The 16,607-nt window shown below is 52.2% G+C and overlaps 1 protein-coding gene across 2 annotated transcripts in view; it reads left to right on the plus strand.

Annotated features, from left to right (window-relative positions):
- Nucleotides 1–16,607, plus strand: part of LOC135533115 (protein Jade-3-like) — a 45,381-nt gene that overhangs the window by 14,543 nt on the left and 14,231 nt on the right. For both annotated transcript variants that reach the window (XM_064960525.1, XM_064960526.1), the window contains 2 exons: nt 3,767–3,978; nt 7,347–7,514. In XM_064960525.1, coding sequence (XP_064816597.1) covers nt 3,767–3,978; nt 7,347–7,514 — 380 coding nt within the window. The remainder of the gene's footprint in view (nt 1–3,766; nt 3,979–7,346; nt 7,515–16,607) is intronic.

Raw genomic sequence — 16,607 nt, forward strand, 5'->3', positions numbered from 1 at the left:
CTGAAAAAACATCCCCACAGCATGATGCCACCACCAGGCTTCACGGTAGGGATGGTGCCAGGTTTCCTCCAGACGTGACGCTTGGCTTTTAGGCCCAAAGAATTCAATCTGGTTTCATCAGACCAGAGAATCTTGTTTCTCATGGTCTGAGAGTTCTTTAGGTGCCTTTTGACAAACTCCAAGTTTTTTTACTGAGGAGTGGCTTCCGTCTGACCACTACCATAAAGGCCTGATTGGTGGAGTGCTGTAGAGATTGTTGTTATTCTGGAAGGTTCTCCCATCTCCACAGAGGAACTCTGGAGCAGTGTCTGTGACCGTCGGGATCTTGGTCACCTCCCTGAGGACCTTCTCCCCCGTTTGCTCAGTTTGGCCGTCTCAGAGCTCTCCGGACAATTCCTTTGACCTCATGGCTGGATTTTTTTCTCTGACATGCACTGTCAACTGTGGGACCTTTAAATAGATAGGTGTGTGCCTTTCCAAATGTTGTATTTTTATTTAACCTTTATTTAACTAGGCAAGTCAGTTAAGGACAAATTCTTATTTACTATGACGCAACAGGCCTCCTGCGGGGGCTGGGATTAAAATAAATTAAATAAAAATATATGACAAACACACATCACGAGAAGAGACAACACTACATGAAGAGAGACCTAAGACGACAGCACAGCATGGTAGCAGCCCATGACGACAACATGGCAGCAACACTACATGGTAGCAACACAAAACAAGGTATAAACATTGGGCATAGACAACAGCAAGAAGGTAGAGACAACACATCATGCAAAGCAGCCACAACTGTGTGTCCATGATTGAGTATTTGAATGAAGAGATAAAACTGTCCAGTTTGAGTGTTTGTTGCAGCTCGTTCCAGCCACTAGCTGTAGCGAACTGAAAAGAGGAGCGACCCAGCTATGTATGTGTGTGTGCTTTGGGGACCAGTTTACAGAGAACTATAGAGTGCAGTGATGTGTCCTATAAGGAACATTGGTGGCAAATCTGATGGCCGAATGGTAGAGAACATCTAGCCACTCGAGCACCCTTACCTGCCGATCTATACATTACGTCTCCGTAATCTAGCATGGGTAGGATGGTCATCGGAATTAGGGTTAGTTTGGCAGCTGGGGTGAAAGAGGAGCGATTACGATAGAGGAAACCGAGTCCAGATTTAACTTTAGCCTGCAGCTTTGATATGTGCTGAGAGAAGGACAGTGTACCGTCTAGCCATACTGCCAAGTATTTGTATGAGGTGACTACCTCAAGCTCTAAACCCTCAGAGGTAGTAATCACACCTGTGGGAGGAAGGGCGTTCTTCTTACCAAACCACATGACCTTTGTTTTGGAGGTGTTCAGAACAAGGTTAAGGGTAGAGAAAGCTTTTTGGATACTAAGAAAGCTTTCTTGTAGAGCATTTAACACAAAATTCGGGGAGGGGCCAGCTGAGTATAAGACTATCATTTGCATATAAATGGATGAGAGAGCTTCCTACTGCCTGATCTGTGTTGTTGATGTACATTAAGAAGAGCGTGGGGCTTAGGATCGAGCCTTGGGGAAATCCCTTGGTGACAGGCAGTGACTGAGACAGCAGATTTTCTGACTTTATACACTGCACTCTTTGAGAGAGGTAGTTGGCAAACCAGGCCAAAGACCCCTCAGAGACACCAATACTCCTCAGCCGACTCACAATAATGGAATGGTTAACCGTATCAAATGCTTTGGCCAAGTCAATAAAAATAGCAGCACAACATTGCTTAGAATCAAGGGCAATGGTGACATCATTGAGGACCTTTAAGGTTGCAGTAACCAGTCAGTTGATTATTGACAAGTTTCTCCAACACTTTTGATAAACAGGGCAAAATAGAAATAGGCCTATAACAGTTAGGATCAGCTTGATCTCCCCTTTTGAATAATGGACAAACCGTGGCTGCCTTCCAAGCAATGGGAACCTACCCAGAAATGAGACAGGCTTGGAGATGATAGGGGCAGAATCCTTAAAGAAGAAAGGGTCTAAACCATCTGACCCAGATGTTTTTGGGTCAAGTTTCAGGAGCTCCTTTAGCACCTCGGACTAAGTGACTGACTGCAAGGAGAAACTTTGTAGCGGGACAGGGGGAAAAGAGGGAGAAGCACATTGGCTAGTTGCATTAGAAGGGGTATGAGATGAGGAAATGTTGGACAGGCAAGGAGGCATGGCTGAGTCAAATAGGAATCCTGACTTAATGAAGTGGTGATTAAAGAGCTCAGACATGTGCTCCTTGTCAGTAACAACCACATCAACATTAAGGGACATGTGCTCCTTGTCAGTAACAACCACGTCAACATTAAGGGACATGTGCTCCTTGTCAGTAACAACCACATCAACATTAAGGGACATGTGCTCCTTGTCAGTAACAACCACATCATCAACACTAAGGGACATGTGCTCCTTGTCAGTAACAACCACATCATCAACACTAAGGGACATGTGCTCCTTGTCAGTAACAACCACATCATTAACATTAAGGGACATGGGCAGCTGTGAGGAGGAGGGTTTATTCTCCAGGTCTTTAACAGTTTTCCAGAACTTCTTGGGGTTCGACCCACAGAGAGAAATGCTCCTTAAAGTAACCAAGTTTGGCCTTCCGGATAGCCTGAGTGCCTGAACGAGAGCCAGTCATTCTGAGTATGCGTGTCCCCGAGACTTTCGCCAAATGGGATTCTTGAGGTGGAGTAACTCTGCCAGATCACGGTCGAAACAGGTGCTGAACCTGTTTTTAATTATCATTTTCCTTATGGGGGCGTGTTTGTTAAACAATACCACTGAAAATATCAAAAAAGAAGGTCCAAGCGTCTTCGACAGAGGGGATCACGCTGATTCTATACCATTTTACAGAGGCCAGTTCATGAGGGAAGGCTTTCTCAATAGTTTTTTACCAAGCGTCTATGACAAACCAGGACAGGTCATTTCACTGTGCTGCCCTTACGAACACAGTGATCACTAAGGTCGTTACAGAAAACACCAGACTGATACCTATCAGGATTATTTGTGAAGACAACATCGAGGAGAGTAGCCTTTTCTGGGTGTTTGGAGTCATACCTTGTGGGATTAGTAATAATCTGAGAAATATTTAGGGAGTCCCATTGCTTTAGGACTTGGTCATATGGTTTAAGCATGTCCCAATTTAGGTCACCAATCATGTCCTATCAATGCATTTACCACAGGTGGACTCTTGAGTTGTAGAAACATCTCAAGGATGATCAATGGAAACAGGATGCACCTGAGCTCAGTTTTGAGTCTCATATCAAATGGTCTAAATACTTATGTAAATAAGTCATTTGTTTATTTTATTTTTAATACATTTGTAAAACTTTCTAATAACCTTTTTTGGTTATGTCATTATGGGCTATTTTGATGTCATTATGGGCTATTTTGATGTCATTATGGGCTATTGTGATGTCATTATGGGCTATTGTGATGTCATTATGGGCTATTGTGATGTCATTATGGGCTATTGTGATGTCATTATGGGCTATTGTGATGTCATTATGGGCTATTGTGTGTAGATTGACGGAAAACATTTAATACATTTAGAATAAGGCCTGTCTATATAAAGCTGTAATGTAACAAAATGTGGAAAAGGTTGAGTTGTCTGAATACTTTCCGGATGCATTGTATGGCCTTAGAGAAAAGAGGGAGGTTTGGAGCTCTCGCAACAGTGTTCTGACTGGGTCTATTCCCAAGACCTGTAGAGGAGCTATGTTTTGATTGGTGTATTCTTCTGTCTCCCAGGGGAGGGGCCTGTAGACGAGTTGACGCTGGAGCGCACCATGGAGGCGTTAGAGCGTCAGTGCCATGACAACATGAACCACGCCATCGACACCGTAGAAGGGCTGGGCATCGAGTACGACGAGGATGTCATCTGTGACGTGTGTCGCTCCCCCGACAGCGAGGAAGGCAACGACATGGTCTTCTGTGACAAATGTAACATCTGTGTTCACCAGGTAGGAACCTACAAGCACTGATTTTGCGCATAGCGGCTATTTTGAAGAAGGCTTTACTTGCAATGAGAGTAATGTGATTGGTTAAATTTAACATTAGTTAAATGCACTGGTTATACGTCGCTCTTGATTAAGTGCTAATTAACTCTTAATTAATATTTTTTTCTACATGTACCCAGTTCTCTGGCTTTAGAATCATGACAATCTCTCATCCCTCAGTTGAACCCTTCTTCATCATAAATACATCTAACCCACTGTGTTAGCCCACTGTCAATTCAATTTAAGGGCTTTATTGGCATGGGCAACTTATGTTTACATTGCCACAGCAAGTGAAATAGATAATAAACTATACAAAATTAACAGTAAACATTACACTCACAGAAGATCCAAATGAATAGAGACATTACATATGTCATATTTATACATACAGTGTTGTAAGGATGTGCAAATAGTTAAAGTACAAAAGGGAAAATAAATATGGGTTGTATTTACAATGATGTTTGTTCTTCACTGGTTGACCTTTTCTTATGGCAACAGGTCACACATCTTGCTGCTTTGATGCACACTGGAATTTCACCCAGTAGATCTGGGAGTTTATCAAAATTGGATTTGTTTTCGAATTCTTTGTGGGTCTGTGTAATCTGAGGGAAATATGTGTCTATAATATGGTCATACATTGGGCAGGAGGTTAGGAAGTGCAGCTCAGTTTCCTCCTCATTTTGTGGGCAGTGGGCACGTAGGCGGACCTGGCTCTCAAGAGAAGACAGGCTATAGTGACCTTTCTTAATAGCAAGGCTATGGTCACTGAGTCTGTACATAGTCAAAGCTTTCCTTTGGGTCAGTCACAGTGGTCAGGTATTCTGCCACTGTGTACTCTCTGTTTAGGGCCAAATAGCATTCTAGTTTGATCTGTTTTTGTTGTTAATTCTTTCCAATGTGCCAAAGTAATTATCGTTTTGTTTTCTCATGATTTGGTTGGGTCTAATTGTGTTGCTGTCCTGGGGCTCTGTAGGGTGTGTTTGTGTTTGTGAACAGAGCCCCAGGACCAATTTGGTGAGTTGTTGGTTGGTGAGTGGACCCCAGACTTCACATCCATAAAAGACAATGGGTTCTATAACGGATTCAAGTATTTTTAGCCACGTTCCTAATTGGTATGTTGAAATGTTGTTCCTTTTGATGGCATAGAAGACCCTTCTTGCCTTGTCTCTCAGATCGTTCACAGCTTTGTGGAAGTTACCTGTGGCGCTGATGTTTAGGCAGAGGTATGTATAGTTTGTTGTGTGCTCTAGGGCAACGGTGTCCAGATGGAATTTGTATTTGTTGTCTTGGCAGCTACCATTTTATGGAACACCATTATTTTTATTTTACTGTCAGGGCCCAGGTCTGTCAGGGCCCAGGTCTGTCAGGGCCCAGGTCTGTCAGGGCCCAGGTCTGTCAGGGCCCAGGTCTGTCAGGGCCCAGGTCTGTCAGGGCCCAGGTCTGTCAGAATCTGTGCAGAAGATCTAGGTGCTGCTGTAGGTCCTCCTTGGTTGGTGACAGAAGCACCAGATCATCAGCAAACGTTTGACTTCAGATTCTAGTAAGGTGAGGCCGGGGCTGCAGTTCGAGTCGGGTGAGGCCGGGGGCTGCAGTTCGAGTCGGGTGAGGCCGGGCGCTGCAGTTCGAGTCGGGTGAGGCCGGGCGCTGCAGTTCGAGTCGGGTGAGGCCGGGCGCCGCAGTTCGAGTCGGGTGAGGCCGGGCGCCGCAGTTCGAGTCGGGTGAGGCCGGGCGCCGCAGTTCGAGTCGGGTGAGGCCGGGGGCCGCAGTTCGAGTCGGGTGAGGCCGGGGCTGCAGTTCGAGTCGGGTGAGGCCGGGGGCTGCAGTTCGAGTCGGGTGAGGCCGGGGGCTGCAGTTCGAGTCGGGTGAGGCCGGGGGCTGCAGTTCGAGTCGGGTGAGGCCGGGCGCCGCAGTTCGAGTCGGGTGAGGCCGGGGGCCGCAGTTCGAGTCGGGTGAGGCCGGGGGCTGCAGTTCGAGTCGGGTGAGGCCGGGGGCTGCAGTTCGAGTCGGGTCGGGTGAGGCCGGGGGCCGCAGTTCGAGTCGGGTGAGGCCGGGCGCTGCAGTTCGAGTCGGGTGAGGCCGGGCGCTGCAGTTCGAGTCGGGTGAGGCCGGGCGCTGCAGTTCGAGTCGGGTGAGGCCGGGCGCTGCAGTTCGAGTCGGGTGAGGCCGGGGCTGCAGTTCGAGTCGGGTGAGGCCGGGGCTGCAGTTCGAGTCGGGTGAGGCCGGGGGCTGCAGTTCGAGTCGGGTGAGGCCGGGGGCTGCAGTTCGAGTCGGGTGAGGCCGGGGGCTGCAGTTCGAGTGCCCTCGCCAAAATCGTTGATATATGTTGAAGCGGGTGGGGCTTAAGCTGCATCTCTCTCACCCCATGGCCCTGTGGAAAAAAATGTGTGTTTTCCCAATTTTAACCGCACACTTGTTTGTGTACATGGATTTTATAATGTCGTATGTTTTTCCCCAACACCACTTTCCTTCACTTTGTATAGCAGACCCTCCAAATTGAGTCAAAAGCTTTTCAAAAGCTTTCTTGAGATCAGCAATGCATGAGAAGACTTTGCCTTTGTTTTGGTTTGTTTCTTTGATTTGACATTTGCTCAGTACATTGTTTTCATTTAGGAAATGTATGAGTCTGCTGTTAATGATAATGCAGAGGATTTTCCCAAGGTTGCTGTTGACGCATATTCCACGCTAGTTATTGGGGTCAAATTTTCTCCACTTTTGTGGATTGGGGTGATCAGTCCTTGGTTCCAAATATTGGGGAAGAAGCCAGAGCTGAGGATGATGTTAAGGAGTTTAAGTTTAGCCAATTGGAATTTGTGGCCTGTATATTTGATCATTTCATTGAGGGTACCATCAACACCACAGGCCTTTTTGGGTTGGAGGTTTTGTATTTTGTCCTGTTGTTCATTTCAATGTAATTAGAGAATCCAGTGGAATCTGGTAGTCTATAATAGTTGATTCTTCTAAGATTTGTATTTGATCATGCATATGTTTTTGCTGTTTGTTCTTTGTTATAGGGCCACAAAAATGGAGAAGTGGTTTATCCATACATCTCTGTTTTGGATAGATAACTCTTCATGTTTTAGTGTTTTCCAATTTTCCCAGAAGTGGTCGTCTATGGATTCTTCAATTACGTTGAGCTGATTTCTGACGTGGTGTTCCTCCCCACCCGTAGTGTATTTCTGTATTGTTTTAGTGATTCCCCATCCTCAGGTCTCCTCTCCCTGTCTGCCTGTTAACCTACTGTCTCTCTCCTGCCCAGGCGTGTTATGGTCTAGTGACGGTACCATGTGCAGTCCTAACTCTCTCTCTCTCCCCCTGCCCCCCCCCCAAACCAGGCGTGTTATGGTATAGTGAAGGTGCCAGATGGTAACTGGCTGTGCAGGACGTGTGTCCTGGGCATCGACCCCCAGTGTCAGCTGTGCCCCATCAAGGGAGGGGCGATGAAGGCTACGAGGGCGGGCACCAAGTGGGCACACGTCAGCTGTGCCCTGTGGATCCCTGAGGTACAAATTAACACCTTTTATGCATTCATCTGTCTGTCAGAATGTGCTGTTAAAACAGTCAAGCTGACTGACGGTCCCGTGTGTCTCTAGCTGACTGACGGTACGGTCCCGTGTGTCTCTAGCTGACTGACGGTCCCGTGTATCTCTAGCTGACTGACAGTCCCGTGTGTATCTAGCTGACTGACGGTCCCGTGTATCTCTAGCTGACTGACAGTCCCGTGTGTATCTAGCTGACTGACGGTCCCGTGTATCTCTAGCTGACTGACGGTCCCGTGTATCTCGAGCTGACTGACGGTCCCGTGTATCTCGAGCTGACTGACGGTCCCGTGTGTATCTAGCTGACTGGCGGTCCCGTGTATCTCAAGCTGACTGACGGTCCCGTGTATCTCGAGCTGACTGGCGGTCCCGTGTGTCTCTAGCTGACTGACGGTCCCGTGTGTCTCGAGCTGACTGACGGTCCCGTGTATCTCTAGCTGACTGACGGTCCGTGTATCTCGAGCTGACTGACGGTCCCGTGTATCTCGAGCTGACTGACGGTCCCGTGTATCTCGAGCTGACTGACGGTCCCGTGTCTCGAGCTGACTGACGGTCCGTGTATCTCGAGCTGACTGGCGGTCCCGTGTGTATCTAGCTGACTGACGGTCCCGTGTGTATCTCGAGCTGACTGACGGTCCGTGTATCTCGAGCTGACTGACGGTCCCGTGTATCTCGAGCTGACTGCGGTCCGTGTATCTCGAGCTGACTGGCGGTCCCGTGTGTCTCGAGCTGACTGGCGGTCCCGTGTGTCTCTAGCTGACTGGCGGTCCGTGTGTCTCTAGCTGACTGACGGTCCCGTGTGTCTCTAGCTGACTGACGGTCCGTGTGTCTCTAGCTGACTGACGGTCCCGTGTATCTCTAGCTGACTGACGGTACGGTCCCGTGTATCTCTAGGTGACTGACGTGCGGTCCCGTGTATCTCTAGGTGACTGACGGTACTGTCCCGTGTGTCTCTAGCTGACTGACGGTCCGTGTGTCTCTAGCTGACTGACGGTCCCGTCCCGTGTGTCTCTAGCTGACTGACGGTCCCGTGTGTCTCTAGCTGACTGACGGTCCCGTGTGTCTCTAGCTGACTGACGGTCCCGTGTGTCTCTAGCTGACTGAGCGGTCCCGTGTGTCTCGAGCTGACTGACGGTCCCGTGTATCTCGAGCTGACTGGCGGTCCCGTGTGTATCTAGCTGACTGGCGGTCCCGTGTGTATCTCGAGCTGACTGGCGGTCCGTGTATCTCGAGCTGACTGACGGTCCTGTGTATCTCGAGCTGACTGACGGTCCCGTGTATCTCGAGCTGACTGACGGTCCCGTGTATCTCGAGCTGACTGACGGTCCGTGTGTCTCTAGCTGACTGACGGTCCCGTGTGTCTCTAGCTGACTGACGGTCCCGTGTGTCTCTAGCTGACTGGCGGTCCCGTGTGTCTCTAGCTGACTGACGGTCCCGTGTGTCTCTAGCTGACTGACGGTCCGGTCCGTGTATCTCTAGCTGACTGACGGTGCGGTCCCGTGTATCTCTAGGTGACTGACGGTCCCGTGTGTCTCTAGCTGACTGACGGTCCCGTGTGTCTCTAGCTGACTGACGGTCCCGTGTGTCTCTAGCTGACTGACGGTCCCGTGTGTCTCTAGCTGACTGACGGTCCGTGTATCTCTAGCTGACTGACAGTACGGTCCCGTGTATCTCTAGCTGACTGACGGTCCCGTGTATCTCTAGGTGACTGACGGTACTGTCCCGTGTATCTCTAGGTGACTGACGGTACTGTCCCGTGTATCTCTAGGTGACTGACGGTCCCGTGTGTCTCTAGCTGACTGACGGTCCGGTCCCGTGTATCTCTAGCTGACTGACGGTACGGTCCCGTGTATCTCTAGGTGACTGACGGTCCCGTGTGTCTCTAGCTGACTGACGGTCCCGTGTGTCTCTAGCTGACTGACGGTCCCGTGTGTCTCTAGCTGACTGACGGTCCCGTGTGTCTCTAGCTGACTGACGGTCCCGTGTATCTCTAGCTGACTGACAGTACGGTCCCGTGTATCTCTAGCTGACTGACGGTCCCGTGTATCTCTAGGTGACTGACGGTACTGTCCCGTGTATCTCTAGGTGACTGACGGTACTGTCCCGTGTATCTCTAGGTGACTGACGGTCCCGTGTGTCTCTAGCTGACTGACGGTCCCGTGTGTCTCTAGCTGACTGACGGTACGGTCCCGTGTATCTCTAGCTGACTGACGGTACTGTCCCGTGTATCTCTAGCTGACTGACGGTACTGTCCCGTGTATCTCTAGCTGACTGACGGTACTGTCCCGTGTATCTCTAGCTGACTGACGGTACTGTCCCGTGTGTCTCTAGCTGACTGACGGTCCCGTCCCGTGTGTCTCTAGCTGACTGACGGTACTGTCCCGTGTATCTCTAGCTGACTGACGGTACTGTCCCGTGTATCTCTAGCTGACTGACGGTACGGTCCCGTGTATCTCTAGCTGACTGACGGTACTGTCCCGTGTATCTCTAGCTGACTGACGGTACTGTCCCGTGTATCTCTAGCTGACTGACGGTACTGTCCCGTGTATCTCTAGCTGACTGACGGTACTGTCCCGTGTATCTCTAGCTGGCTGACGGTCCCGTGTATCTCTAGGTGACTGACGGTACTGTCCCATGTATCTCTAGCTGACTGACGGTCCCGTGTATCTCTAGCTGACTGACGGTCCCGTGTGTCTCTAGCTGACTGACGGTACGGTCCCGTGTATCTCTAGGTGACTGACGGTACGGTCCCGTGTATCTCTAGCTGACTGACGGTACTGTCCCGTGTATCTCTAGCTGACTGACGGTCCCGTGTATCTCTAGCTGACTGACAGTCCCGTGTGTATCTAGCTGACTGACGGTCCCGTGTATCTCTAGCTGACTGACGGTCCCGTGTATCTCGAGCTGACTGACGGTCCCGTGTATCTCGAGCTGACTGACGGTCCCGTGTATCTCGAGCTGACTGACGGTCCCGTGTGTATCTAGCTGACTGACGGTCCCGTGTATCTCGAGCTGACTGACGGTCCCGTGTATCTCGAGCTGACTGACGGTCCCGTGTGTCTCGAGCTGACTGACGGTCCCGTGTGTCTCGAGCTGACTGACGGTCCCGTGTATCTCGAGCTGACTGACGGTCCCGTGTGTATCTAGCTGACTGACGGTCCCGTGTGTATCTCGAGCTGACTGACGGTCCCGTGTATCTCGAGCTGACTGACGGTCCCGTGTGTCTCGAGCTGACTGACGGTCCCGTGTGTCTCGAGCTGACTGACGGTCCCGTGTGTATCTAGCTGACTGACGGTCCCGTGTGTATCTCGAGCTGACTGACGGTCCCGTGTATCTCGAGCTGACTGACGGTCCGTGTATCTCGAGCTGACTGACGGTCCCGTGTATCTCGAGCTGACTGACGGTCCCGTGTGTCTCGAGCTGACTGACGGTCCCGTGTGTCTCTAGCTGACTGACGGTCCCGTGTGTCTCTAGCTGACTGACGGTCCCGTGTGTCTCTAGCTGACTGACGGTCCCGTGTGTCTCTAGCTGACTGACGGTCCCGTGTATCTCTAGCTGACTGACGGTACGGTCCCGTGTATCTCTAGGTGACTGACGGTACGGTCCCGTGTATCTCTAGGTGACTGACGGTACTGTCCCGTGTGTCTCTAGCTGACTGACGGTCCCGTGTGTCTCTAGCTGACTGACGGTCCCGTCCCGTGTGTCTCTAGCTGACTGACGGTCCCGTGTGTCTCGAGCTGACTGACGGTCCCGTGTATCTCGAGCTGACTGACGGTCCCGTGTATCTCGAGCTGACTGACGGTCCCGTGTATCTCGAGCTGACTGACGGTCCCGTGTATCTCGAGCTGACTGACGGTCCCGTGTGTCTCTAGCTGACTGACGGTCCCGTGTGTCTCTAGCTGACTGACGGTCCCGTGTGTCTCTAGCTGACTGACGGTCCCGTGTGTCTCTAGCTGACTGACGGTCCCGTGTGTCTCTAGCTGACTGACGGTCCGGTCCCGTGTATCTCTAGCTGACTGACGGTACGGTCCCGTGTATCTCTAGGTGACTGACGGTCCCGTGTGTCTCTAGCTGACTGACGGTCCCGTGCGTCTCTAGCTGACTGACGGTCCCGTGTGTCTCTAGCTGACTGACGGTCCCGTGTATCTCTAGCTGACTGACAGTACGGTCCCGTGTATCTCTAGCTGACTGACGGTCCCGTGTATCTCTAGGTGACTGACGGTACTGTCCCGTGTATCTCTAGGTGACTGACGGTACTGTCCCGTGTATCTCTAGGTGACTGACGGTCCCGTGTGTCTCTAGCTGACTGACGGTCCCGTGTGTCTCTAGCTGACTGACGGTCCGGTCCCGTGTATCTCTAGCTGACTGACGGTACGGTCCCGTGTATCTCTAGGTGACTGACGGTCCCGTGTGTCTCTAGCTGACTGACGGTCCCGTGTGTCTCTAGCTGACTGACGGTCCCGTGTGTCTCTAGCTGACTGACGGTCCCGTGTGTCTCTAGCTGACTGACGGTCCGTGTATCTCTAGCTGACTGACAGTACGGTCCCGTGTATCTCTAGCTGACTGACGGTCCCGTGTATCTCTAGGTGACTGACGGTACTGTCCCGTGTATCTCTAGGTGACTGACGGTACTGTCCCGTGTATCTCTAGGTGACTGACGGTCCCGTGTGTCTCTAGCTGACTGACGGTCCCGTGTGTCTCTAGCTGACTGACGGTACGGTCCGTGTATCTCTAGCTGACTGACGGTGCGGTCCCGTGTATCTCTAGCTGACTGACGGTACTGTCCCGTGTATCTCTAGCTGACTGACGGTACTGTCCCGTGTATCTCTAGCTGACTGACGGTACTGTCCCGTGTATCTCTAGCTGACTGACGGTACTGTCCCGTGTATCTCTAGCTGACTGACGGTACTGTCCCGTGTATCTCTAGCTGACTGACGGTACGGTCCCGTGTATCTCTAGCTGACTGACGGTACTGTCCCGTGTATCTCTAGCTGACTGACGGTACTGTCCCGTGTATCTCTAGCTGACTGACGGTACCGTGTATCTCTAGCTGGCTGACGGTCCCGTGTATCTCTAGGTGACTGACGGTACTGTCCCATGTATCTCTAGCTGACTGACGGTCCCGTGTATCTCTAGCTGACTGACGGTCCCGTGTGTCTCTAGCTGACTGACGGTACGGTCCCGTGTATCTCTAGGTGACTGACGGTACGGTCCCGTGTATCTCTAGCTGACTGACGGTACTGTCCCGTGTATCTCTAGCTGACTGACGGTCCCGTGTATCTCTAGCTGACTGACTGTCCCGTGTATCTCTAGGTGACTGACGGTACTGTCCCGTGTATCTCTAGGTGACTGACGGTCCCGTGTGTCTCTAGCTGACTGACGGTCCCGTGTGTCTCTAGCTGACTGACGGTCCGGTCCCGTGTATCTCTAGCTGACTGACGGTGCGGTCCCGTGTATCTCTAGGTGACTGACGGTCCCGTGTGTCTCTAGCTGACTGACGGTCCCGTGTGTCTCTAGCTGACTGACGGTCCCGTGTGTCTCTAGCTGACTGACGGTCCCGTGTGTCTCTAGCTGACTGACGGTCCCGTGTATCTCTAGCTGACTGACAGTACGGTCCGTGTATCTCTAGCTGACTGACGGTCCCGTGTATCTCTAGGTGACTGACGGTACTGTCCCGTGTATCTCTAGGTGACTGACGGTACTGTCCCGTGTATCTCTAGGTGACTGACGGTCCCGTGTGTCTCTAGCTGACTGACGGTCCCGTGTGTCTCTAGCTGACTGACGGTACGGTGCCGTGTATCTCTAGCTGACTGACGGTACTGTCCCGTGTATCTCTAGCTGACTGACGGTACTGTCCCGTGTATCTCTAGCTGACTGACGGTACTGTCCCGTGTATCTCTAGCTGACTGACGGTACTGTCCCGTGTATCTCTAGCTGACTGACGGTACTGTCCCGTGTATCTCTAGCTGACTGACGGTACTGTCCCGTGTATCTCTAGCTGACTGACGGTACGGTCCCGTGTATCTCTAGCTGACTGACGGTACGGTCCCGTGTATCTCTAGCTGACTGACGGTACTGTCCCGTGTATCTCTAGCTGACTGACGGTACTGTCCCGTGTATCTCTAGCTGACTGACGGTACCGTGTATCTCTAGCTGGCTGACGGTCCCGTGTATCTCTAGGTGACTGACGGTACTGTCCCATGTTTCTCTAGCTGACTGACGGTCCCGTGTATCTCTAGCTGACTGACGGTCCCGTGTGTCTCTAGCTGACTGACGGTACGGTCCCGTGTATCTCTAGGTGACTGACGGTACGGTCCCGTGTATCTCTAGCTGACTGACGGTACTGTCCCGTGTATCTCTAGCTGACTGACGGTCCCGTGTATCTCTAGCTGACTGACGGTACGGTCCCGTGTGTCTCTAGCTGACTGACAGTCCCGTGTATCTCTAGCTGACTGACGGTCCCGTGTATCTCTAGCTGACTGACAGTCCCGTGTGTATCTAGCTGACTGACGGTCCCGTGTATCTCTAGCTGACTGACGGTCCCGTGTATCTCGAGCTGACTGACGGTCCCGTGTGTCTCTAGCTGACTGACGGTCCCGTGTGTATCTAGCTGACTGACGGTCCCGTGTGTATCTAGCTGACTGACGGTCCCGTGTGTATCTAGCTGACTGACGGTCCCGTGTATCTCGAGCTGACTGACGGTCCCGTGTGTATCTAGCTGACTGACGGTCCCGTGTATCTCTAGCTGACTGACGGTCCCGTGTATCTCGAGCTGACTGACGGTCCCGTGTGTATCTAGCTGACTGACGGTCCGTGTGTATCTAGCTGTCTGACGGTCCCGTGTATCTCGAGCTGACTGACGGTCCCGTGTATCTCGAGCTGACTGACGGTCCCGTGTGTCTCTAGCTGACTGACGGTCCCGTGTGTCTCTAGCTGACTGACGGTCCCGTGTGTCTCTAGCTGACTGACGGTCCGTGTATCTCGAGCTGACTGACGGTCCCGTGTATCTCGAGCTGACTGACGGTCCCGTGTATCTCGAGCTGACTGACGGTCCCGTGTATCTCGAGCTGACTGACGGTCCCGTGTATCTCGAGCTGACTGACGGTCCCGTGTGTCTCGAGCTGACTGACGGTCCCGTGTGTCTCTAGGTGACTGACGGTCCCGTGTGTCTCTAGGTGACTGACGGTCCCGTGTGTCTCTAGGTGACTGACGGTCCCGTGTGTCTCTAGGTGACTGACGGTCCCGTGTGTCTCTAGGTGACTGACGGTCCCGTGTGTCTCTAGCTGACTGACGGTCCCGTGTGTCTCTAGCTGACTGACGGTCCCGTGTGTCTCTAGCTGACTGACGGTCCCGTGTGTCTCTAGCTGACTGACGGTCCCGTGTGTCTCTAGCTGACTGACGGTCCCGTGTGTCTCTAGCTGACTGACGGTCCCGTGTGTCTCTAGCTGACTGACGGTCCCGTGTGTCTCTAGCTGACTGACGGTCCCGTGTGTCTCTAGCTGACTGACGGTCCCGTGTGTCTCTAGCTGACTGACGTTACTGTCCCGTGTGTCTCTAGCTGACTGACGGTCCCGTGTGTCTCTAGCTGACTGACGGTCCCGTGTGTCTCTAGCTGACTGACGGTCCCGTGTGTCTCTAGCTGACTGACGGTCCCGTGTGTCTCTAGCTGACTGACGGTCCCGTGTGTCTCTAGCTGACTGACGGTCCCGTGTGTCTCTAGCTGACTGACGGTCCCGTGTATCTCTAGCTGACTGACGGTACGGTCCTGTGTATCTCTAGCTGACTGACGGTCCCGTGTGTCTCTAGCTGACTGACGGTCCTGTGTATCTCTAGGTGACTGACGGTACTGTCCCGTGTATCTCTAGGTGACTGACGGTACGGTCCCGTGAGTCTCTAGCTGACTGACGGTCCCGTGTGTCTCTAGCTGACTGACGGTCCCGTGTGTCTCTAGCTGACTGACGGTACGGTCCCGTGTATCCCTAGCTGACTGACGGTACTGTCCCGTGTATCTCTAGCTGACTGACGGTACTGTCCCGTGTATCTCTAGCTGACTGACGGTACTGTCCCGTGTATCTCTAGGTGACTGACGGTACTGTCCCGTGTATCTCTAGCTGACTGACGGTACCGTGTATCTCTAGCTGGCTGACGGTCCCGTGTATCTCTAGGTGACTGACGGTACTGTCCCATGTATCTCTAGCTGACTGACGGTCCCGTGTATCTCTAGCTGACTGACGGTCCCGTGTGTCTCTAGCTGACTGACGGTACGGTCCCGTGTATCTCTAGGTGACTGACGGTACGGTCCCGTGTATCTCTAGCTGACTGACGGTACTGTCCCGTGTATCTCTAGCTGACTGACGGTCCCGTGTATCTCTAGCTGACTGACGGTACGGTCCCGTGTGTCTCTAGCTGACTGACGGTCCCGTTTATCTCTAGCTGACTGACGGTCCCGTGTGTATCTAGCTGACTGACGGTCCCGTGTGTATCTAGCTGACTGACGGTCCCGTGTATCTCTAGCTGACTGACGGTCCCGTGTATCTCGAGCTGACTGACGGTCCCGTGTATCTCTAGCTGACTGACGGTCCCGTGTGTATCTAGCTGACTGACGGTCCCGTGTGTATCTAGCTGACTGACGGTCCCGTGTGTCTCTAGCTGACTGACGGTACGGTCCCGTGTATCTCTAGCTGACTGACGATACTGTCCCGTGTATCTCTAGCTGACTGACGGTACTGTCCCGTGTATCTCTAGCTGACTGACGGTACTGTCCCGTGTATCTCTAGCTGACTGACGGTACTGTCCCGTGTATCTCTAGGTGACTGACGGTACTATCCCGTGTATCTCTAGCTGACTGACGGTACCGTGTATCTCTAGCTGGCTGACGGTCCCGTGTATCTCCTAGGTGACTTACGGTACTGTCCCATGTATCTCTAGCTGACTGACGGTCCCGTGTATCTCTAGCTGACTGACGGTCCCGTGTATCTCTAGCTGACTGACGGTCCCGTGTGTCTCTAGCTGACTGACGGTACGGTCCCGTGTATCTCTAGGTGACTGACGGTACGG

The sequence above is a fragment of the Oncorhynchus masou genome, unplaced genomic scaffold (genome assembly GCF_036934945.1).
Source record: "Oncorhynchus masou masou isolate Uvic2021 unplaced genomic scaffold, UVic_Omas_1.1 unplaced_scaffold_2226, whole genome shotgun sequence".
Lineage (NCBI taxonomy): Eukaryota > Metazoa > Chordata > Actinopteri > Salmoniformes > Salmonidae > Oncorhynchus > Oncorhynchus masou.